This window comes from Synchiropus splendidus, chromosome 4 (assembly GCF_027744825.2).
Source record: "Synchiropus splendidus isolate RoL2022-P1 chromosome 4, RoL_Sspl_1.0, whole genome shotgun sequence".
Lineage (NCBI taxonomy): Eukaryota > Metazoa > Chordata > Actinopteri > Syngnathiformes > Callionymidae > Synchiropus > Synchiropus splendidus.
Window position 1 is genome coordinate 2,554,456 of NC_071337.1, and position 24,165 is coordinate 2,578,620.

The 24,165-nt window shown below is 52.0% G+C and overlaps 2 protein-coding genes across 5 annotated transcripts in view; one reads left to right on the forward strand and one right to left on the reverse strand.

Annotated features, from left to right (window-relative positions):
- On the forward strand, positions 1-9,342 carry lhfpl3 (LHFPL tetraspan subfamily member 3). The gene is made up of 4 exons (XM_053863774.1): positions 1-662; positions 6,616-6,846; positions 7,611-7,664; positions 8,203-9,342. Exons 1-3 carry the CDS (start codon positions 227-229, stop codon positions 7,631-7,633), a joined length of 690 nt encoding a protein of 229 aa, XP_053719749.1. The 5' UTR covers positions 1-226; the 3' UTR covers positions 7,634-7,664; positions 8,203-9,342.
- kmt2e (lysine (K)-specific methyltransferase 2E) overlaps positions 9,075-24,165 on the reverse strand; it is a 23,022-nt gene continuing 7,931 nt past the window's right edge. Inside the window, exons 3-25 of one of the 4 annotated variants that reach the window (XM_053863767.1) lie at positions 21,569-21,680; positions 20,600-20,826; positions 20,369-20,508; positions 19,795-19,976; positions 19,533-19,571; positions 19,259-19,459; positions 19,059-19,189; positions 18,697-18,814; positions 18,505-18,614; positions 18,172-18,424; positions 17,468-17,566; positions 16,169-16,240; positions 15,559-15,744; positions 15,158-15,487; positions 14,786-15,085; positions 14,559-14,709; positions 14,262-14,488; positions 14,133-14,189; positions 12,817-13,362; positions 12,404-12,651; positions 11,700-11,779; positions 11,557-11,636; positions 9,075-11,486 (exon numbers count right to left, since the gene is read on the reverse strand). In XM_053863767.1, coding sequence (XP_053719742.1) covers positions 10,563-11,486; positions 11,557-11,636; positions 11,700-11,779; positions 12,404-12,651; positions 12,817-13,362; positions 14,133-14,189; positions 14,262-14,488; positions 14,559-14,709; positions 14,786-15,085; positions 15,158-15,487; positions 15,559-15,744; positions 16,169-16,240; positions 17,468-17,566; positions 18,172-18,424; positions 18,505-18,614; positions 18,697-18,814; positions 19,059-19,189; positions 19,259-19,459; positions 19,533-19,571; positions 19,795-19,976; positions 20,369-20,508; positions 20,600-20,826; positions 21,569-21,680 — 4,813 coding nt within the window. In that variant the 3' untranslated portion in view covers positions 9,075-10,562. The remainder of the gene's footprint in view (positions 11,487-11,556; positions 11,637-11,699; positions 11,780-12,403; positions 12,652-12,816; positions 13,363-14,132; positions 14,190-14,261; positions 14,489-14,558; positions 14,710-14,785; positions 15,086-15,157; positions 15,488-15,558; positions 15,745-16,168; positions 16,241-17,467; positions 17,567-18,171; positions 18,425-18,504; positions 18,615-18,696; positions 18,815-19,058; positions 19,190-19,258; positions 19,460-19,532; positions 19,572-19,794; positions 19,977-20,368; positions 20,509-20,599; positions 20,827-21,568; positions 21,681-24,165) is intronic. The other 3 variants (XM_053863768.1, XM_053863769.1, XM_053863770.1) reach the window with 3 other exon arrangements.

The window sequence follows — 24,165 nt, forward strand, 5'->3', positions numbered from 1 at the left end:
TGTGTGTTTTCTGAGCCCATCATCTACGTCAGCCTGGGATTAAGGGATGTGGGTGAGCCGAGCCCTCTCTCTGCCTCCTCCCGCTCCAGTCCGGCCGGATCTCAGCACCGAGCGGACCGTGCCTGGGTTCTGACCGTCGCCACGTGAGAGCGCTTGCTTCCGAGCGCGCGCGACCCTGAGCGGGATTCGACGACATGACGCGATCCCCGGCGCCGCCGCTGTGAGGATGATTCCCGGGGCCCCGGACCCCGCCGCCAGCATGCTCCCCGCCTCGGAAGCCGCCAAGATCTACCAGAGCAACTACGAGCGCAACTCGCGCGCCATCGGCGTGTTGTGGGCCATCTTCACCATCCTCTTCGCGATCGTCAACGTGGTGTGCTTCATCCAGCCCTACTGGATCGGCGACGGCGCGGACACGCCGCAGGCGGGCCACTTCGGGCTCTTCCACTACTGCATCGGAAACGGCCTGTCCCGGGACTTGACCTGCCAGGGCAGCCTCGCCGAGCTCAGCAGCATCCCGGCCGCCGCCTTCCAGGCCGCCTCCTTCTTCATCGGCATGTCGATGGTGCTGGTTCTCAGCTGCATCGGCTGCTTCACCCTCTTCTTCTTCTGCAGCACCGGGACCGTGTACAAGACCTGCGGCTGGATGCAGCTGGCTGCAGGTAAGAGCCCAAACGTCCTGGCTGATGCTCCAGTCCGAGTCGAACCTAAAATATCATTATAAATAAATAGAGATTCTCGTTCAGTTGCCATAATTTCTTTCAGCTTTTACTTTGAAATACTGAATGAGATCGAGTTCAAACCTCCTAGGTGTCTTCCACGGGACCAATGAGTTGATTTTGTTTTTTAAACAGTACGGTATATTTCCTTGTTTTTCACTTTGCAACCTGTATCGCAACCTGCTCCGGTCTCACCTGCGCCCCTGAAGGAACATCAAGCAGGAAGCGATGACGTTTAGAGCTGCCACCTCCAGAAATCCTGAGACGCGATGCATGATTCTATCTTCACGATTGGTCGACGAATCGACGTGCACAGGTTGAAGATTAGATTAGTTTATACATATTGACTGCAACCTGTTGTTCTGATTTGAATTTTGATCTCCACATTTAGACATTTATGGATTTAAGGAGTGGTCAGAAGCTGTCAAGTCACGGCGACGATACAGTGGTGCCTCGGTTTTTGAACATCTCAGAATTCGAGCAAAATTTTCTAGATTTTTTTGCTTCTGATATCGAACGAAAATCCAGAACTCGAACGCCCCCAGCTGAGCCACGACGCGCTCTGTTACTGTGTATAACGTTAGCTCCATTTACTGACTGTTTCTTCTTCATACTGAGGTGTCAAACCTTTCCTGTCTCCACACTGGACCGTGGTAGAGTGTCACAGGGGAGGTGCTGGAGCGCTCACTCCAGGGTTTGATGTCCTGTTGTGGGCTGGAGCTGGGACAGGGATGAGGCCAGTCTGGGACAGAGCGTGACTTGGTTTATGACTTTGTCACAGCCAAACTGCACAGAAGCGCACATTCAGAGCTGGACACGCACCGGGCACCTCTTCCCTTCTGGAGAGACCTCACTCACTCGGCAACCCCTCCCACATGCAGCGGCCACACACATAGAGGAACAGCCACCTGCAGCAGACACTCCACATTCACTCCTACAAAAGACTAGTTTAAGGCTTGGAACGCATTAGTTCTTTTTCCATTCATTGTAATGGGAAAATTCGCTTCTTGAACGGCCGTCAGGAACGGATTGTGGTCGAGAACCGAGGCACCACTGTAACTTGTTGAAATTTGCTCATATTCAAACAGCAGTCAGACGCTAACGTTGTTTGGATATTAAGGGGGGATATTTTGCCAAAAATAACTCACATAAATGAAGAATTTAAAGATATTAATCTCAGTTTTCAGAGAATCTGTTGTCTTAGTCCAGAAGTGTCCGTGAACACACTGAATCCGCACGGGAATCCACTGGACTGAGACATCGATTCTCAGCAGAATATCAGGCACAATAGCCCCTCCACCAATCACAGAGAGGCTGAGGTCCAGAGGCAGGTTTGTTTGTTTGTAAACACGTCGGCTCCAGAGTAGACTGACGTACTTCAGCGAAGCTCTCAGGGCCGGGAGTAAGCGGGCGACCTTAAGTGGCACGTGACTCCGGAGGTGACCTGTGTGGGTCTCCCAACGCTGTGATTTCCATCTGGTCACATGACCAGCTCAGGACCCGCACAGTCGACTGGATAAAAGGCAACATGTTGCAGAGTCCCTGAAGCAGGTCAACTTTCCTCTGTCACTGGAGACGAGAAGTGGATTTCTCGTATTCTCCTCCATCCCTGCCGCCTCTTCTTCACTTGTGTCTGCTGTAGCGCTACCACCACCTGCTGTGCGTTTGAGCCCACCTCACTCGGAATATCTGACGTATGGCTGAAGGTCCCAGTCTGGATGTGAGCGTGAGGTTCGGTCACGTGACCGAGCCTCCATCCGATGACCTCCTTGGTCAGGAGCGCACCAAACTGGAAATCTTCATGTTAAAATGAGAATCTTGAACTAGTCCCATAGACACAAATAACCTATCCAGAGGTCATTCTTCATGGCGTCCATCTGTCCGTCTGTCCCATGTGACCGCTCCTTCATCTGACTGACTCCTCACCAGTCACTGGGAGGTCGGTCTGCTCACCTCTGTCAGAGAAGGACCTGAGTTCACGCTAGAGACTGGAGGAGGAGGTGAAGAGGAGGATGTGAGGAGGAGGATGTGAGGAGGAGGGGGAGGTGGGGAGGAGGTGACGAGGTGGGGGGGAGGGTTGCTTTTTCTGCAGGAGAGGAGTGAAGCTGCTGGAAGCCAGACGGAAGAGAATGAGGGAGGCAGGAGGGCTGTTGAAGATGAGGGAAGAGAGGAAGAGTTCAAGTGTCTGGGATCAGTCGTACAGAGTGATGGACGGAGAGTGAAGAGGAGAGTGCAGGCAGGGTGGAGGCGACCGTGAGAGGGAGAGACTGGAGAGACAGCGGACATGTTGGAGAAGAAGGTGCCAGGGAGTTGAGCTTCCTGCAGGATATAAAGGAGGGTGTGAAGAGGACGTTCCCCTGAACGCTCCACGGCTCCCCCTCCTGGTCAGCCACCAGGTGGAGGGTGAAGACGTCACCCTCTCTCCGGGCTGAACTGGACTCCTGAGAGGTCTGAATGACTGCTCTCCGATCTGAGGCTGAGCGAGTGGCGTGGGAAGGTGAGGACATGCTGAAAAGGCGCCGAGCCTCATCCTGGCCAAGTCAGCTGGAAATCCCACAGAAGGAGGTCCAAGTCTGGATTTAGCCAGTGGCTCAGCTGCTCAGCTAATGAGGGCTTTAAAGGTGCAATGACCGTCCCGTGGATTACCCCCCCTCCACCCCTCCCTCTGTCCCAGATCTGGTTCTGATATAGCAAACAAGGAGGCTCATCGTCTCATCGTCTCATCTTCTCATCTTCTCACATGGCCCACAGTCACATGACCTACTCCAAGATGCGTAAACCGCTTGTGTTTGTCTGTCGGTTTTGGGCAGCTGGTTTTTGGTCCAGGAACCTTTCACCGAAATACGGCTCGGAGTACGGAGCAGCGTGAGGGGAGGTAGGGGGGCGAGGAGTGGGGGATACTGGGAGACGGGACGGTGGAGGGCTTTGCAAGTGTCTCACGGAGATGGACTTGGAAACATTTGGAGGCTGCAGAAGGTGACGGTCCGAACCGTGGCGTCAGCAGTAGGATGACACCGGAAGACTCGGTGGTCTCTGGGTCCATCAGGCTGGTCATCAGAAAGCCATCAGATCCAAGCCTCCATGTCACCGTTTCCTGCTGCTGAGGACATTTCCCATTAAACCTGGGCTCCGGTTGACTGACCAGTCGTGACTTGACCTCATTTTTCATGAGGGGCTTCAGAACTCAGATCATCTGTCCATGCTGCCGACGCCAGTTGAGGAAGTGGAAGCGAGGAAGAGGACCAGACCCGAGTCAGCTCCACATCAAAGGCAGAGGAAGAGGGCTGGAGATGAGAGGAGGCAGCAGGTGATGGGACACGCACCTGACCTCCAGCCTCAGCTGCTGACAAGCTGGTCCTCACTGGCCTCAGCAGCTCCCTGAACCAGACTGGTTAGAATGAACTACTTTTACTGATGTTTTCACCCTCTAAACCTTGTAAGGACCGGCCAAAATGTCTACGCACAGCAAAAGGTCCTCACAAGAAGGTGGCTTGTCAAGACTTGGCCCTCACTAGTATGGCAAAACATGCCCACGCGCAAACAAACGCACACACACACACACACGTTTGTCTCTCTGTCCCTCTCTGACCCTGGCCATCTCCCTTTCCTCAGCCTCTCCCCCTAAACCTAACCATCCAAAACACATGGCTCACCTGAACCAGGACTCTGAACCACCCCACAAAGGAAAATGTCCTCACAAGGAAGTGTGTTTTCAAGAATTGGTCCCCACAAGTACAGCTAAACCAGACGCCCACCTCCGGAACACAGGTGTCCAGCAACGTTACGCCTCACCTGCTCGGGTCCAGCTGCTGGTTCTTCCAACCGTGTGGGCGGGGCCAGTCCTGCGGGGTGCAGCGGCCCCTGGTGTCTCTCAGTCGGGGGCTCGTGTTTCCGCATCAGTCATTCTCATTCCCTCCGCGTCGCCGCTCGGCTGCATCAGGATTCTGGTCATGTGACCTGGATCCCTCCGCTCCTCTCTCCTCTCTGGAGTCGGTGCAGAACACACAGGGAGGTCGGTCCCAGGTCCCCACATGAATACAAACATTATGCAAATGGAGTGGCTGCCTTCAGCACCGTGGACAGCTCCCCATCATTTGACCTCCATCTGACCATGAGGTTCTGGACACTGGTCCACAGGAGGAGCACCTGCACAGCACGACCAGCACCATCATGAACACAAACACGTGTGTGGGTTTCACCTCTGAGATCCTTCACCCTCTCTGACACACGCCTCCTCTGAAGGACAGAGTGGACACACACGTCGGTCACTCCGGTTCTCGCTGAAGCTGCTGCCCACCGCTGGGACGGCTGCAAGGAGGGAAGCCAGTGTGTGTGTGAGGGATGGTTTATCCTACTTTGTGGGGTAAAAAAACACTATCCTTGTGAGGACCATGTGACTTTATGGTAGACCCCACGAGGTTAAGCCACAGGGAAAATATCAAAATAACTGGGTGATTCTAACTGGGTTCCACTCTGGTTCAGAGTCCTGGTTCAGGTGAGCCATGTGTTCTGGATGGTTCGGTTCAGGGGGAGAGGCTGGGGAAAGGGTGATGACCAGGGTTAGGGTTAGAGGAGGTCCTCACAAGGATGGAGATACAGGTGTGTGTGTGGGAGCAGCCTCTCAGCACAGTGGGGTGTGTGTCCCACCACAGGTTTGGCCCATCACCCGGTGAGAGCCTCCTGCGGACTCTGTCTTCTCAGCTTCAGACTCATTAGAAAACACTGAGGTGTGGATGGTCCCACCACAGAGCTCCACAGGAGGCTCCGTGCACTGAGCCTGATCTGCTGCGTCTGTTCTCCAGTCAGGTGACAGCAGGCTTTGGCTCCTCTCACCGTGACAGTCGCTCGGATTCTAGTTTCCCCTTTTCACGCTTCCAACCTGAGTCAGAGCAGCAGTCCAGGGTGAGGGGGGGTGGTGGGGGTGGTTTGGGTCTGCGTCCGGTCCAGGTGGAGTAAATCCTGCCAGACAAACACAGCAGATGAGGAGGAGCTCCACAATCCTATTACGGTCTCTCATCATGGCAGCAGTGGACAGAAGTGCTGGAGCAGCAGCTGCTCACTGTGTTGGGAACAAGCTTCTCTGTGTCGGAACCAAACTGGAACCCAGTTAGATCACCCTGATATTTTGAAGTCTCCATCCTGAAATTGAGGTTTAACCTTGTGGGGACCAGCCAAATGCCATACAAGGACAGTGTTTTGTCAAGAATTGGTAACCACAAAGTAGCATAAACAAATTACACACACACAGGTTTGTCACACCATCTTTGTGGGGACCTCTCCTGGCCATCACCCTTTCCCCTGCCTCTCCCCCTAAACCGAACCATCTAAAACACGTGGCTATTTGGCAGTTATTTGGAAGTTTTGGAGCAGGCAAAAGGTCCCCACAAGTAGAGCTCAACCTGGTACACACTAATCTAATGTGATCACCAACATCATCATCATGCAGCTGCAGCCATGATAAAGAAGGTCCCAGAATCCTTCCATCTCTGATGAACTGACTTCTTTGTTTCCCCCTGTAAACAAGCTGGAAGGGAAGTGATGTCACACCCACTTGCAAAACTGTCTGTGATTGGTCAGTTTAGAGCTGCAGCTGGACCCCTCTGCTCACCACAAACACACACACACACACACACGTTTGTATTGCTATCCTTGTGAGGACCTCTCCTGGCCATCACCCTTTCCCCAGCCTCTCCCCCGAAATCTCACTATCCAAAACACATGGCTCACCTGAACCAGGACTCTGAACCAAACTGGAACCCAGTTATTTTGAAGTCTTCATCCTCCAATTGAGGTTTGGACCCACAAAGACATCAGGTCCCCACAAGGATATTGTTTTTGTGTGGTAGCATGAGATGACGCGCAGCTGACCTCTGACCCTGCTCTCCTCCCGACCCAGGCACCTGTCTGATCCTGGGCTGCATGATCTACCCGGACGGCTGGGACAGCGACGAGGTGAAGCGCATGTGCGGCGAGCGGACGGACAAGTACACGCTGGGCGCCTGCTCCGTGCGCTGGGCCTACATCCTGGCCATCATGGGCATCCTGGACGCGCTCATCCTCTCCTTCCTGGCCTTCGTGCTGGGCAACCGCCAGGACAGTCTGATGTCTGAGGAGCTGCTGGGAGACAGTGAGTGGAGCCTGGTCCTCCAGGGCCAGTACCTGCAGACTGTAGGGGTCAGGCAGGTGGAGAGGAGAGTGCAGGCACAGTGGAACATGATGGATGTTCAGAGAGTCAGGAGAGTCAGAGATGGGGATCCTGAGGGAGGAGGAGGTCAGTGGGAGAGGTTTGGAGACCAAGTGAGTGAGGGAAGATCTTTGGACAGGTGAAGAGGAGAGAGCAGGCACAGTGGAACATGATGGATGTTCAGAGAGTCAGAGTCAGGAGAGTCAGAGATGGGGATCCTGAGGGAGGAGGCGGTCAGTGGGAGAGGTTTGGAGACCAAGTGAGGGAGGGAAGATCTTTGGACAGATGGAGAGGAGAGAGCAGGCACAGTGGAACATGATGGATGTTCAGAGAGTCAGAGATGGGGATCCTGAGACAGGAGGAGGTCAGTGGGAGAGGTTTGGAGACCAAGTGAGGGAAGGAAGATGTTTGGACAGGTGGAGAGGAAGAGGGTTGGACCAAGGGTGGTGGAGAGGAGGTGAGGGTGTGCTGGGAGGATCGTGATGAAGATGCAGCAGGAACACAGTTGCCCCCTGCAGGCCGGAGGTGGGAGGGACGAGCCGCTGGGACCCAGAGCAGGAGAAGCACAGAGGAACATGAGGCTGAGCGCAGAGGTTTTCACTTCTTCCTGGTCTTGTTGGGCTGATGCCGAGAGAGACTAGTTCGCGCCGCAACAGCGCCATCTGCCGGTTCAAGTGCTGCACGCTAAACACCTCCTGTTTTCACAGAGACCGGAAATAATGCCTTATAAGCAGCGGTGACGTCATCTTTCAGCTGCCCAGGTAGGTTAAAAAAAAAAACACCACTGCCCTCGATGACGTTTTAAAGCAGTCATGTGACCATTTAGAAGTCACGTGGGACCTGCGGCGTTATTGGGGTCACGTGATCATGAAGGCGTGAGATGAGGCTCGTGTGTGCGTGCTTGTTTATACTGCCTCATGGGGGATCAATTCCTGACAAAACACTGTCGTCGTGGGGACCTTCTGTCATCTTGAGGTCCAAACCTCAATTTGAGGATGAAGACTTGAAAATAACTGGGTCATTAGAATAAGGCTCAGAGTCCTGGTTCAGGTGAGCGTGAGTGTTTTGGATGGTTCGGTTTAGGGGGAGAGGCTGGGGAAAGGGTGAGGGCCAGGAGAGGTCCTCACAAGGATGGAGATACAAGCGTGTGTTTCAGTCTAATGACCCCATGCAAGTCAGCAATAGAGAAGGTCAGAGACCGGCTCTGATCTGAAACCTTCTCAGCACTTGCCTCCTGCTGACAGTAAAAGCAAACGTCATCTCCGCATCCTGTGAATATGGACTGTGTCTCTGTCGCAGGTCTTTTGAGTGGCGAGTCCCGGCGGCCAGTGGGACGCTCCTGCTTGACGTCAGCGTTCAGACGAAGAGGAGCCTGTGGGAAAGTGAACTTGACTGAAGCCGGGGCCCAGCTGCGCGTGGGTGTGGGAGGAACCCTCGGGTCCGGTGGCGGGACTCGGTGCCAAGAGAGACCGCGGTCGGCAGCGACTCAGAGGAGACTTGAGCCCAACATGGCGGGGAAGGACGGGTTTCCTCTGGCTGTTGTGCGAGTGACCAGTCTGTGCTGTGTTGACGTCATCTGTGTCGTGTTTTGATTTTGGACTGTGTGTGTGTGTTGCCATGTGACACGTGACCTCACGACACGAACGTCTGAAAACACACTGTTATTACGCGTCACATGACTTGTGTGCAGTTATTCTATTGTCTACTTTGTTCCCGGGGTTTGACCTTTGACCAATAAAACGCTGTCACGGTTACTCAGACGACTTGTGCATTGCAACAAACCACCTGGAGTCAAACATGCGAGCAGCTAGCTGGAGCGACAGCAGAGCTGAGGACAGTCCATCCTAAAGCTGGAAGAGGAGGCTCACCACAAGTCTGTTCTGCAAGCATTTTAGATAAGATATTAATAAAAAAACATTTTTAGATGAAAATAAACCCACTCACGCTGGACTCGGCGTGATCTCATTTCGTACTGAAACTGTAGTTTGACCTATTGAAAGCTCTATGGCAGAGAGTCACGGCCGCACTCTGCTCCCTCACCGTGGAGATGTTGGATAAAAAACGGAGACCCGAACGAGCCGAAACCCATCCAGTCGCCAGACTCGGTTGTCACTGTCTGATGTGGTCCACCGGAAATTCCGGGACTGGAACTGGAAATTGCACATGTTTTACCAACTGACGTTTACTGGTAAGCGCATGCGTCCGTGGTTATATCGTGCACAGTCTCGATGAAGGGTTAGGTAATTTAAACCGGTTCATTGGTAACTTCCTACTCCAGCACCATCATTTCCGGCGGACCACATCAGGCAGACGGACCAGATCGTACTTACGCATGCGCGTAAAAAACTATAATTTCCAGATTTTACTGTTAAATATACACTATTTAACAGTAAAACTGTAACGATAGCACATTAATTTACGAGATATAACCAATGAACACGATTCGTAGACCTAACATCCGGTTCCAGTCCCGGAACTTCCGGCGGACCGCACCAGGAAGTGACGTCGGTCCCCCCCCCACCAAGGCTCCCCTCACTGGAGCGGCTGAGCAGAGAGAAGGGCGACACCAGCTGGTATAAAACTGTCATTACAGTGATTTATTATAATGAACCATGAAAAGAGCCAACCAGTGCAGTGTCTGTGAGCTTCTCCTCCACACGAACATACACTCACACACAAACCATAAAAAAGTTGTAAAGTCCGGAGGGAAATGAAAATGCTACGGCCACGGAAACATTCAGCCTTTCGATGCGAGCGCTCGTATTTACAACCATGTAGCAAAATGGGATGGGAGCCAATAGTACAAGCTTAGAAAAGAAAAGAAGCAATATGTACAACCTGTTTGTGTGAAAGCCGGAGGAGCCACCTATACATTAAATTACACTTTCTACAAAGAACCATTGATATTGAAAAATAAACTGCTAATGGCCGAACCTGGTGGCGAAACCGTGCTCTTCCTCAGACGACTGCGAACACTCCAGATACAAAACCTCTCACACGTCCTCTGGTTTCCATACTAGGCAGCTGTTACTGCGCACACACACGCACGCACACACACGCACGCACACACATAGAACCTGACAAACACGAGTGCAGCCTCCCGAGGTGGGGAGACAGGCTCCCCCAAAATGGGGCTCTTCTGCAGCGGTCAACAGATAATTGCTGTTTAGACTAGTAATAAAAAAAATAAGTGTGTTTAGTCTCTATACAAAAAGCTTTCTTTTGTCTATAATGAGCCGCTAGATTAAAAGAAACCTAAGAGTCGATGACAGACAGAGGAGGGAAACCAGGAGGAGACAAACTGAAGGGGAGGGAGGGAGGGAGGTCAGGGGGGCTGGAATGTCCAGAGATAAACAAAGTGCGGGCTTTTTTAACGACAGGAGTCCAAACAAGACACGTACAAGAGCTTGCCTCTCTCATGGAAAGGATATATAAAAGCAAAAAGAGGCCAGCGAGAGGGAGGTGGGGGGAGCACCGGGGTCTGTCCGTTTTCAGCTCAACACAGTCTTTATTGAAGAGTGCGGAAGTGTCTTCCCTCTGAAGGTTTCCACTGGCCGTGTCTCCGGGAACATAGAAAACCTATTTACAGGACGACTGTACAAGCCTGTCTCTGGCAGAGTTCTCAGGCAGCAGCGGAGGGAGGGAGGGTCGGGGGGAGGTCAGTGCCACCCCGTGCTCAGGTACCCTGAACTGTGGAAGGGGGCGGAGGACGCAGGGGGTCCGCGGGTCCCGGAGGACGCCGCCTGACCCGGGCCTGGCTGAGTCTGCTGGGGGGGAGGCGGGGGCGGAGGGGGCAGCCCGGCCGACTGCAGGGGGGACGGGTACGTGGAGGGGGGCACCGAGGGGTTGGCGGCGGCACCGGGGTGAAGGAGCGCCGGCTGGAAGCTCCCCAAGTTCTGAAAGTGGTGCGGAGGTATTTGGGAGGTGCTGGATGGGTTGGGGGGCGGGGGAGGCGGCGGAGGAGGAGGGGTGAGGGACAGCAAGGACGCTCCAGTGGGTGGGGCCTGTTGCTGGGCGCCCTGGCCCTGGGGGGGCGGGGGCGGAGGGGGTGCAGAGGTTAACAGGAGCTGGTGCTGCTGGATGGGGGGAGGCTGCAGGTGCATCAGGTGGGGGCCCGGCATCGGATGTGGGGGCGGAGGCGGGGGCGGCGGGGGGGCGGCTGAGGTCTGATAGTGCACGCTGTGCGGGAGAGTCTGCAGCATGGGCTGAGAGCCGGGCGGGTAGGCGGCGCTGACCGCCGGTTTGAAGCCGGGGAAATAGGAGGCCGACACCTGCGGCGCGGGCGGGGGTGGGGGTGGCGGCGGCGGGGCCACCTGCGGGCTGTACTGAGGGAAGGAAGGGGGCCCGGTCTGAGGCTGCGCGCCGGAGAACAGCGTCCTCTGACTGCGGTAAGGCGAGCCCTGGGGCTGAGGCTTGGGCGAGTGCAGGAGCGCCGAGCCGGGGAAGTGGACGGGCGAGGAAGGGAGCGGGCTCGGGTGCAGCTTGGTGGGCGTCACCGGCGCCGGCTTGGGTCCCGGGGCCTTGCTCTGTGCTTGGCTGGCGCGAGGCGGACCCTCACTGTCGGCAGGACCAGGGGAGCCGGGCTAGGAGAGAAGGACAGAGTCACATGGCGGGTTCTTCACCACAGCACAGCGAGCAGTTGCCACTACTGACCACGTGAGTCGGGGTCTTTTGAGGGCTAGAGGACGGACAGTCTCTGGCGGCAGACGCCTCTCCGCTCTCCGTCTCCACATCTGCAAGAGCAGCACGCGTCAGCACACATGTCTGAGAGGCAGGTAATGGACGGGGACTCTCACCAGGGTCCTTGTCCTTGTTGAGCAGCAGGGCGCGGTGGTACCCGCGCTCTCGGGCCTGCTCCACCGAGTTGGAGGAAATCCTGAAACCCCAAGGATGAGCAGGTCACATTCTCGTTCTCAACTCGTCTATTATTTCTTTTTGAGTCAACTCATCGCGATGACCTTTCTTTGGACCCATTTTGAATTTCTGTTTTACCTAAAGCGACTTGCATCATCTCACTGTGATGCTCCAACACCACACATGCTACACACTTCTCTACATTACAGTAAACAAGTCACTCTCTCTTCTGACAACAGTCAGCTCCGTGCTAAACAACATGCTAGCTGTTAGCTGGAGGGTGTGTGAGCTCACACTCTTCCATCCTTCTACTGTGGGATTGGAAGGGTTTGCTCATCCCAAAGACTCAAGTTTTCTTTGCAATCAAAACAAAGCCACACTTGTGAACACTGGACCTCCTCTGTGACTGGGACTGCTGCGGTCAGTCTGAGTCAGACCTCAGTCAGGAACCAATGAGAGCAACAGAAACTAACACATCTTAGTGATTCCTTCTGAATAACAACCACCTTTTGATGCCCTGTGTGTTTACACAAACAGCAACATGACACATTGAGGCACAGATTTTGACGTTCAAATATTGCAGCCCTGAAGTCACAGGAGGACCATCATGGTCTCTGGCTAAAACCCGCCCCTGACAGTCACTCACCAGTGTCCCTCTCCTGCCTCCCTCTCTCCACCAGCCTCGGGCTCCTCACTGGACTGGAGGTCTTTTGCAGCCGTGCTGCAGAGTGCTGAGGGGTGTGGGGGAGCATGGGTCTCGCTGGGCGTCTCTGCGGCGTTGGGAAAAGCCTCCACGGTCAAAGGTGGAACGGTGGAGAGAGGGGAGCTGCATTCAGTCTTGGAGCCGCTGCGCCGCGCTTCCCTCTGCCGCTTCCTGTACTCCAGCAGGGAAACCTGGGGAAACGCAGACCGGTCGTTATCGGGTTCTGCCAGTAGGGGGAAGCACTGTACCGCAACATGTGCACCTTCGCCATCAGCACATGCAGCAGTTGCAACTCTGCTTCACTCACTCGCACAGCACCTCTCATGCAGCTAAACACCAAGCTGCTGCTGCCTCACCTTCTTCTTCTGAGGGGGGTTCTGTGCCGAGCCTCCTTCTCCAGCAGTGTCCACGTTCAGGGAGCGAGGGAAGCCACCGGGAGCAGATCCTTCCTCTGAGCTGGGATAGAACATCTGGCCCTGGGCTTCAGTGAAGGGCGGCTGCGAGCTCACCAGTGACCCCAGTCCAGCTGTGGAACCTGATACAGCCCCAGACGAAGCCTCAGTCCTGAAGGGAGCCGCCAGAGGCTCCAGTGTGTGCGAGGGGGTCAGGTCCCTTAAGTTGGAGTTGACAGGGGAGAAGTTGAGGCCGGCCGGTCCAGGTGGGCCTCTCTCCGGGCTTTTCATCCAGCAGGGATAGGAGGAAGTGCAGGTCTCGGCTGAGGAGGAAGCCTCACTGGTGTTTTCTGCCGCTCCACCGTCCGCCTTCTCTTCGCCACAGTTCATAGACTCAGCAGCTGGAGGTGGAGGACTTCCAGGACCTTGAGCAGTGCTTTCCGATTGCGGGGCATCTGAGCTGGTGGTCCGGATGCAAGGTGACAAGACCAACGAAGGAGGACGATCAGCCTGGAGAAACAAAGCAGGTTAAAGTGTGACCTCCATTGAGATTCAGTGAGACTTCCAGTGAGAGTCCTGTCACTCCATCAGTCCCTCTGACCATGAGATTTGATGGCTGTGACACAGCCTGTGTAAGAGGCATTCACCACAGCTTTATGGCATTTAAAGAGGTCCTATGGTGCGTGTGTCCATGACCAGAGCGATCTCCAATGTGAGCAGAGGGAAGCGGAACGTCTACTGGACTGAGAATGAACCATCATCATGCAGTTGTAAAACAAGCCGAAACAACTGAACAATGTGTAAACAAGTGCAGGAAAGAGAGGACGAGGCTGATATAAGACAATCACTTGGATTTGTTTTTCAAAATGCCTCGCCCCCTTCACAGACGCTATATGTCATCCTGCCTGGCTGCATCGCATCGTACTGCTCTATATTTACACCGCTGTTTAGCTTTGTCTACAGCAACATTTAAGGAAGAGTTAAAAACCAGCCTCCACCATAGCTGGACCTGATTCCACAGATGTTTACCACGTCATCGGGCCTGAGGGTTCATGATGACACCCCACACTGTAACAGCTTCCAACAAGATCGGCGTCTCAGTCAAGGGTCAGAGTGTCGGCACGTGTTTCCAGCTGAGATGCAGAGACACGTGACTCACTTTGTTTTCAGGTTCGTTTGAGGTGCTCTGAATGGTGACTGACATTTCTGATCAGCTGACAAAAACAACTATCTGGCCCTTCAAGCTCAGCTCCACCAGAGGAGTCAGAAGCTCGGCTCACCTCCTGCACGCTGGGTTTCCTGCTGATGTCTGGAGAGTTTTCGACAGAAGACTCGAGCTGGAGAAAGACAACGGTGTCAGTTATTCTGGTCGACTTCAGTTCCTGTGGAGTCCGCGGCGGCCGCCTCACCTCCTGCGGAACATTGAGTGTGTGTGTCGGGGTGCTGGGGAAAGGCTCGGTGTGTTGATCCTCCACACGTGGACGTGGTGGGGTCGCACTTAAGATGGGGGGCAGGGGGATCTCCACTTGGTCCGCTCGGGTGGGCGTGGCACAAGGGGAGCCGTAAGGTGTCGAGCTTTCAGACAGACAGGCGTCTAAAGGACTCAACCGTCGCTTTTTCAAGGGAGTAGGCAACTCTGAAAGATGCAGAGCAGTGATGAGTCTCTCATGTGAGGCAAGCAAAAGGCTTTCTGTGGGGAGACATACCTGATACTGGGCAAGTGCCATTGTAAGGTAGAGGGCTGTCAGACTCTCCATTCACAGAGGGGCTGAGTGGACCCTCAGTCGGCATGAAAAGACTCGGTCTTCTCGCTGGACTTGTAGATCCCTCCTCCTCCAGAGCCTGCTTCAGCCAGCGCTGTAAACACAAGAGAGGATTTTAGGACAAAGAACAGGAGGTGGAGAAAAGTCAACGTGGCACAAGGATGTTGGACCTTCTTGCAAGAGCCAGTGCTCTGAGGGGTTTCGGGCAGCTCTCTGGACCGCCGCCTCCCGGTGGGGACCCCAGGAGTCGTTGGACTGCGGTTGGCCAAGAAAGGGGATGAGAAGCGGACGTAGTGTTTGGGCGTGCTATAGACCTGGGGCGAACAAGCCAATCCAGGAAGGGCATTGAGTTGGGTGGCAAGTACTTCAGGGTCACTGCTTATTCTCAACGGTCTCTCAGGGGTGGGCTCAGGGGTCCGAGACGCCAGGCGGTCCGGCTGCTTGTCTCCCACCCACTCGCTGACCAAGTGCTGTCGACAGAAGACGATAGGTTCAGGCAAAAATACATGGAACCGGAGGCAGCGGGTGAGAAGAGAGTGAACCTTTTTTGTTTTGAAGTTCTTGCTCCCAGATCGGTGTCTGTCGGGGGCAGGCGAGCTGCTGTGTGGGGGGCTGCTCTCCAGAGCTTGAGAAGCAATGGCCTCAGGTTCTGGGACGCTGGGTGTTGGCTCTCCCTCTGGGACGTCATTAGCCAGCGGTTCCAGAGGCTCCGCTGGAGACCCAGGTGTTAGGTCGGAGCAGGTGCTGATGGTCCGGGCTCGTCGGCGCTGCTGTCCTATGTGGGTGCGGTTTCTGGTGAAACTTTTTCTGTTCCGGGTGCTTTTGACTTTCGCTGGTTTAATCCCGGGCTCCTCCTTCACCTCAAGAAGCGGCTGCCATAGAAACATCCTTGAGTCTCAGCTCACCTCAGGTTACCGCCACTGAGAGGACTAGATTGACTCACCTGGATGACGGATGGAGACTCGACCATCTCGGGTTCGGCTGGTGGCTCCTCCTTGATATCACTGCGCCCTCCCACCTCCGTCTTGCCGGTCCCGATTCTTTCCAACGCTTGCTCCCTGCGCTTCTCCCGCTTCTCCATCCGAGCAAAGGCTTGCAGAATAGCCTCCATCTTTCTCTCCTCTCGAGTCTAAGGGATGGAGAAGAAGCGGTGGTGAAAATGATTGTGCAGCTTCATCACCATCATCATCATCAGGTCAAGGTCTGCTACATGGCAAAAGCAGCTCTAGCCAAGTGCAAAGATGAGCGAGCCCTTGGGAAAAAAGGGAGGAAAGTCCACAGAAACCGGAAGGGAGGATCATAAAGCTATTCAAGTAAATGGCGTGGCAATAGAGTTGCTGAATGCCACTGCCATAACAAACCCAAGCGCTCCACCATCAGTGAGAAACCCTTGATAAATAGATCCAACCTAGAGGGTACCGAGATAAGGTGTATTTATCGAGCGACCAGGCGAAAGATTGCCGAGAATATCGACAGAGAGTAACCTCTAAGACATTGGGAGTGGAGGCTGATTGATGGGTGCAGTGGTTCTGCTTCAGATGGGACAGATTTACCTCCTTGTTTTTCAATCCCTTCCAGCTGGAGGCCGCCCCGACAGCGAGATGGGACTGCTCCGCTGGGCTGGCCTGAGTGTTCAATAAAGAGACAGCCGAGTTTAGATGAGGAGGCTCCTCCCTAAACGGGGCTCAGAGACATTGGACAGGTCTAGATGCTGGTACAGTCTGGAGCTACGACAGGCACTATAGTGTCAGGGAGGGTGGACTCCGGAAAGTCCTTCCAGATCAAGTGTTTACATCGCAATCCTCGTCCGCACCCACAGATACTTCGATAAGATAATAGCGACATAAAGAAGTGCCCATGAAGGTAGAAATTTCTACTGGGACATTTTTCCAAGTGACGTGTATTTTTAGTTTTGTTTCCACCTCCAGAAAGGCAGCCTCATGAGACAAATCAGGTCAATAAAGATAAAAACATATCAAAATGTCGACAGTTAAATCTTTACTTCATTACCAACATGGAGAACGTAGAGTCCCTAATTATTATAATTAATCACTAAAGTAAATTTAGATGACCACCGTCTGGGGGTGAGGCTAATCCCCTAATGGAATTAAGAGCAAAAGCGACGCAATTGTGGAACAAACTAAGGCATGAATCCACAGTCGGAATCGTGTGCGTCTCTCCCAGCGGTGGTGTGTGTGAATGAGACTGGGGAACAGAGTCAGAGTGTGCCTGAGCCTCACCAAATCTACGGGTCTACGCCACGCAAAGCCAATCACGAGATACTTGAGTGACTTCTTGTCATTTCTCGTTCTTCCAAACATTCATACAAGTGGAATTTATGTCTGAACTACAAGTTCCCTTCAAACCAGATCACTCCAAAAGAGCCACATAAGCTGCGATAAATGGATTTATCATGAGAGTGGTGGGAACAACACTCTTGTGGTGGATCTCTGATGGTCATCGTCGCAGCACTCCAGCATGGCCTCCTACATCACATTCCATTAAAAACCATATCAGGCATCAACACAGCCTTGGTCACACATCGCAGCCTAGTTTCTATTGTCACACAAGTGTATTAAACAGTACCAAACCAATGCGCCGAAGAAGCCAGTACTGAAAGTGCGAAGCCTTATGAGGTGGAGGTGAAAGAAAGGAACAAAAAGCTGGAGGCAGCGGTGGGAGCAGATGAGTGATGAAGAGAAGGTCTTTTGTTAAAGAAACAGCGGCACCTATCCAAGCCACACCCCTTCAGCAGAATAGTCCCTGCTTAGAGCCAAAGTTTGATTTGCTCTGGATCCGTTGGCGCGGGTCTGCAGCACAAAAAGCTCAAGCCCCGAGCAGTGCTCACTTACCATCTTCCTCCTCCTTTCAGCAATCTGCTCCTCTGACTCCATCTCTACTTCATTGCTAACGGAGGTTTTGTCTTCTAGATCCTCATATAACTCAGGATCCTGTAAGAGGGGAGAGGGAGGGCCGCATGGCGCTTTATCATGTCGGACCATTCAGTCTGGTTACAGACTAACAGTTACAGTTTGGGGGAGGGAAGGGGAGGAACAGGTAGGGGGCGCTGCAGTTATCCTAGGATAGAGAGGCACTGATGAACGCGTGAGAGGTTCTACCGAGTCTGTCGTCAGAATCATTGTGTGCATTGTGGTAGATAGCAATCAAGACACCTCAAAGATTCTGGATCAACCAGAGCGCTCTTCTGTTCGGGCGCACCTCCTCTCACACACACACACACATCATTTTGGCTCGGCCAGATTTGCTAGGACAACGCTAGAATACATTAGCAAGATAAACAGAAGATGCAGACATTTTAAGACGTAGTATATTTTTTGTAGTCCTGGTACCAAACTAGAACTGGTTCAGTGCTTGATCAGCTGCTGAACTAGAACGTGAGAACATGATGGGATAAAGAAGGAACTAACACGAATGGAATTAAGCCACGAGTGAAGGACATGCGCTGGGACGTGGAACTAAAATCCCATGGAATGTCTTCAAGCATGGAAATGGACGTCAGAGTGAAGTGAAACAGGTGACGGCCGTCACCGCTTACCTGATTGTTGGAGATGGAAAGCCGAAGAGGAGAGAGCTTCCGCTGTTTGCAGTCGCCAACACTCTTCCCCTTTAGCTCGCTATCCAAACCCAGATTCTGGTTCTGGCCCTGGTCATCCCGCGTCAAGTCCTTCTCCTTGCGACTGCCCCGACGTCGCCCGCAGGACACCAAGTTCTCAGTGGGCTCCAAATTGTGCTTTGAGACTGGGCACTCTTGGTTCCCCTTCACACAGGCACAGTCGACCTTGTATTTACTGAATAATTGAAGGAAACAATGGTCACAACCTGGACCTTCAAAGTCACATGGCGGGATATTTCAGATCTTATCACTCACCAGCTGCCATAGTCATAATCAAAACCAATGGTGATTTCTGTGCCTTTGGATATGGGCCTCAAAGAGTAGATGTATAAATGCAACATGCCATCCTCAATAACATGGCGCACCTGCCAAGACCAGCCGAGAAGACACATGAGAAGAACTCGGCAGCCAGGTAAAGAAAGGACGGTAGGTGAAAAGGTACCTCACCTCGGAATTTGGGGTGCAGGAGCGACGGATGAAGCGAGCTTCATTGCCAAAGCTGCGGGCGTCAACACACATCTCCAGTCCATCGAATTTGGAGTAAAATAACACAAAGGGATAGGGCCTGGAGAGGGAAGGCGGGGGTTACCTCAGGTCTTCAAAGACGCTTCCGAATGACAAGGTTTCTCTCTAAGATTTGCGTTTTTAATTTGGGTCTGTGAGCCGATTCAAGCTTGATCAGAGAACACAGGGCTGAATAAGTATAGATGAATTGTTTCATGAGCTGAGGAACAAGATGAAGGTCAACCAGCTCAACTGTTGATGCCAAGTGCAGCTGCAGATAACACTGAAAAGTTTAACGCACTGACCTTTTGAAGAAATATCCATTGGCCTCAAACTGCTGTCGGAGCATAAACTTGCCCCTGTACTCAATAATGAGCGAGTCTGGGGCCAAATCCCGGACTGCTTTCAGAATCTTCTTGTTCTTCTGAACCTGACTCTTCAGAAGGACATGCAAGGGTTAGCAGAGGGCTCAGTGCTCAACACACAGGCCAAGGCGGCGCTGTACCTCCACTGGCGGTTTGAAAGTGGCCGGGTGAGTGTTGTATGCCAGGCTCTTGCCGTCGCCTTGCTCTTTGACACGCAGCAGAACTTGCACGTCCTCACTGTACTGATTGCTGCTGGCCTCCTCGTATCTCTCCATCCAGGTTTTAATTTTGTTCTCCCACATGGACGAGTGCTCTGACGGCTCCTGTTCTGGAGCTGCACCCTACAAACAGTGGAAATCAGTTACAACCCAGGGACAGACATCCAATCCCAAAACATGTATTCACGCCACTTACTTTCACTCTGGAGGACTTCCTGGACCCCTCCCGGAAGGCCTGCCAAGACAATAAAAGAAAGTTTCAACATCATTTGTTACCTGCTGACATGTGCCGTTTATGGAGCGGAGACAGTACAAGTGAGGGATGGGGTGAACCCCAACCCTGTAGAAACAATAACATGCTGAAGTGGGGAGCAGCCGACTTATGTACTTGGGTTTGAGCAAGCATTTACCAACATATGGACAGAAATGACAATTCCAGCTGTGTGAAAGGTGCCAACCTTCTTTGCTTTGGCAGAGGCTGCAGGCGGCTCCTTGTCACCGCTCTTTTTTCGTTTTTTATCGGCTTGCTTATTGCCAAGACGCCCGGTCGTGAGAGTGATTGTATTTGACGTGTGTTGGAAGGTGGAGTAGAGCTCCAATGGAACCTCATCCCCACTCTCTGTTGCACTGGTGTCCCCATCTGAGGGAGAAGAAAAGACGGAACATCTGTAAGAATCTGCTGGACAATACTGATCCGCATGAAACGAAATGCAGTACGCCAAGTGGGAGTTCTGCCCATTGTCCAGCAGGTGTCAGTGTGGCATAGCTGGACAAGTGGGCGACAGCGCAACACTACCCACCGCGTATTGTCAATCATTTCAGAGGTATTTCCACAATCCGAACACCACTTCCTTTCAGTGAGCTACAGTTATAGAATAACTGTCAAACATGATCAGATCAATCATGAAAATACACCCTGTTCCAAGCCTGTTTCAAATGTTCGTTTGAGTATCGTTCTGTATTATTGTCTCCTGGACATAATGGAATAATCATAAAAAATAGTCAAAATGAACGACGAGGAACTCTTCTTACCAGACAAACACTCTCTTTTTCTGGTCTGCAGCAAGATGGCTCGCTCTCTGTCCAGGTGTCTGGGCTGACAGCGCTCACACAGGTAGGTCTCGGGAATGTTTTGCCTGTCGATGCCCATGCAGTCTATATGCTGCCAGGCACTGGGGTTAAAGAGAGCGAGGTTGGTGGTGATGTCAGTGGGAGACTTGGACAATAAGGGCTTCATTAGGACAGGAGTGACCCGCACGCTACCTGCACTTGTCACAGCAAATCATGTAGCCGTCGTCATGAGTGAAGCCACAGATGCAGCGTGTAATATCTGCCCCATAGCTGCCATCCTCGGAGGTGCTGAGCGTGGTGCCCGTGGACGCTTCATCCTGGCCCCCAGGAAACAACCCACCCTCCCCTTGTCGGATCAACATGGAGGGGGGTGGCGAAGCCGGCGGCGTAGGTGGGGGCCTGGCCCCATAGTTATGGTCCTGAGAAATAAATCGTCAGTAAAGCTGAAATACAAAGTTCAACTTCAGGAAATATGAGTGTACTTCTTTCACACCACGCAAAGTACTGGATTCCAGACTTTAGAAAGTACTGTTGACTACTGACACCACACGGTCAGAATAACAAGGAAGCATTTTAAAATGGATAAGACCTGCGTGTTTCATTTCATTTCAATCATTTTAACCTGTTGGTAAGCAGCCGATTCAAGTCTGGTCAGGTCTGACAGGCATGAGCACATCATCCAGACTGTAATTGTAGCACTAAATGGTGACATGAACAAGCTCATTTTACAAGGAAGGAGAAGGAGAAAGTATCACTTTAACAACATTACATGTTGAATTACTGATTGAATTACTGCAGTTGCACTAAAACAAATACAGCAACAAATCTAGCCAATAAAAAAGAGCAGATAGGGAATTTCTCCAATTCCCATTTTCAAGGACCCATTTTCACTCTCTGCACTGACGCCAACTGTGCAGACCATTTCCCTGACAAACAAAACGACGCAAAATGCAATAAGGAATCAAGCAAGCTACACGTTTGTTGTATTCATGTGGAAATCATTAACTCCTCTCCACTGTTATTCTGCATGTTTCAGGGAGTTAAACATTAAGTTAAAGCAGCGCAGACCTGAGCTGGTGCGGAGGTGAGAGTTGAGTCTCGATCTCACTGTACACAGTAGCCAAGAGGACAGTAGTGATAATGAAAGTGCAAAGTACTCACAGCGTAAGGGAGGCCAATGTAACTGTGGGAATGGTGAGAAGTGCTGCTGTAAATCTGGTGAGGGTAGCTGGACTTTTCTACCACCACGGGGCTGGCCTCCACCGATTCTGGTCTGTTGAGTGGAAACACAAAGAAAATACAAACGTTATCACACCAGGCAAATCGGGCATTGTCTGCTTTGACTGCGGACAGTGTGGAGCTGACACGAGTACAGTAATGTTAACGCCACAATATCAGGTTAGTACATACACCTGGTTTCCTTTAAACTCTGGACACACAAGCTGAACAAAAACAACTCACGCGCAACAACAAAACACACAATGATATTCCCTAAACCAGTAGAGCGACTTTCCACCAGTTCTGAGCTCTTTAGCGCAGTATATTGCTGGCTAAAAGTCTACGCACCCTTATTGTCACACACATTTCTGCCGTTGGTGAGAGGGTGTGATGGATGAGGGAGCGGGAGAAATGAAACTCGACTGACGGGTAAATAAAAAGGAAGTGATAACGAAGGCGATAAACATAAAGTTGAGACCTTTACTCCATGTGTGGCACATGTCAAAAGGACATGGCTCTTTTTCAGTCACTAACTTGAAGCTACTCTATTTTAAAATGGGTCCGAAACAAAAACAGTGACAGGCCACGTTTTATTTCCACTGTCGTCAACAAAAACAGTGGTCCACACACAGGCAGTTTCCTCATACGAGTCCAGAAACATTCAATGATTTGAGAAGTTAAAAAAAGAAATCGTAACACAGTAAAGTCACAAAACAAGCCTGATCCAAACAAGAACACCAAAGTATTGAAACACATTCAAAACAAGAGAGATAGATTCTGACCCGACGTTAGCCAGACAAATATGAGAGCGTCAAGATGAACATGTCTCACTTCATCTGAACGTAAAATAGGCAGTACGGTACCTGCATAAGCTCTTCTTATTCCCTGTGCACTCTGTGCATGCAGTACGAGCACTGTGCTACACTTCCTGTGTGTATTGCAGCTCAAGTACTCACTGTCGAAGTAAAAAAGTGCCCGCACGAGGTCTGGGGGCGGATCTTAGTTAAGGTGTGTGTGTGTGTGACTGCAGTGGTGTGTCTTTACTACAGCCTGGCTCCCATGACAGCAGAGCTCTAACAAGAGTGTGGCGTGACTCAAGTCAAGCAGGTTTCACAGTAGTGAACAGAGGTGACAGGCCCGCCACATGCTGGCAAAGGTCCACGGCAGAGTGAGGACTATCCTTTTTTAGCTGCAGTGAGACAAGACTTTATCCAGTTTTATGTTCCTCAAACTGACTTTGTCAGACTAGAACCCACAGCAGAGTAGAAAGAGGACCCACTGACGAGTTCAACAAGGAAGGAAGGGGAGTTCCCAGCGTACGTGGTTGTTGGGTTTGACTCATTCAAGGAAAGGCTTCACGGCAAACAGAAATATCAACATGATTATTTTTCCACTGTGTTTCTACTTTTTATCTGCATTACTGAAAAACAAATGCCCCAACGGATGGACTAAAAGGCAAGTGGTGAAATTTCACTCATAAAAATTAAAGAAACGGTATTTGATCATTTCATTTGCTTGAAACTTAAGACAGGAAACAACACAGAAATAGAAAACAATAACTCATAACTAGAAAGAACAGTATCAAAAGTCAATGAAGCTTTGTTTCCAGCCAAACCAGTGCCTCTCATCAACGATGCTAATTTGACTGATGCTGACATGGAGTGTTCCTTCACTGTTCTCATTTTACTGTCCGTCAAAGCACTTCACCTCCCAAGGCAATGAACAACCACCACTCTTTATGATGAATGCAATGACACAAGACCATATCATCGCTTGAGAAATCACACCACCATATTTATTGTGCGGCAGAAGCATGAGAACCTCTGAATCTGAGTCTTTTCAAAACGATGACATGGAAAATAAATGACTTGTCAGACATGGAGGATGATGCTCATATTGAGTCTAGTGCTGTTTTCACGTCTGCTTCATCTGCGGAGCGCTGTTCAGCTCAGGTGAGGTGGACAGCAAGTCTCACAGCAGCAGAGCAAAAGAGCAGCACTGAGCAGCCAGAGGCAACGCCTTCACTCTTAAAGAGCTCTCACTTGCTGCCATGGCAACTGTGCGTACTCTGTCAGCATGTGCACGCACGCACGCTCGGCTCCGTGTGTAACCAGGGACACGCACGCTGCATTAACCAACAGCTGGTCACGCTGCTGCAGACTTCAGTGGATGTGGGAGAGACATGACGCTGTTGCTCTGGTAAGTAGGCAGCCATGCTGCCTTTGACTCCGCCTGTGTGCTCGTAATACACCAGGGATCGTGTTCTAAATGTTACTCAGGTCAGGTGCAACTGGAAGCACACTTCAAGCTCCATATCCGCTTCTGAATCAATCTGCTCACCAGGACGGACAAAGGGCGAGAGACCCGGCTGAAGGAAATGTCCACCAGGGGTAGAAAGGGCTTTTGGAGGGGGGCCATTTAAGACGCAGTATCTTTGTGAGGACCACCTGTCACTCAGGCCTGTGACCATGGAAACATGCCTTGCGCAGTAAAGGGGGGGAGGAAGAGGTATGAGGGCAGATACCATGGCAACACAAGCT

Bases quoted from the DNA above. Each gene is read 5' to 3' on its own strand.
- lhfpl3 (XM_053863774.1), top strand. From the start codon at position 227: ATGATTCCCGGGGCCCCGGACCCCGCCGCCAGCATGCTCCCCGCCTCG. The intron at 663-6,615 runs GTAAGAGCCCAA...CTCCCGACCCAG, and splicing joins CTGGATGCAGCTGGCTGCAG to GCACCTGTCTGATCCTGGGC. The intron at 6,847-7,610 runs GTGAGTGGAGCC...CTGTTTTCACAG, and splicing joins TGAGGAGCTGCTGGGAGACA to AGACCGGAAATAATGCCTTA.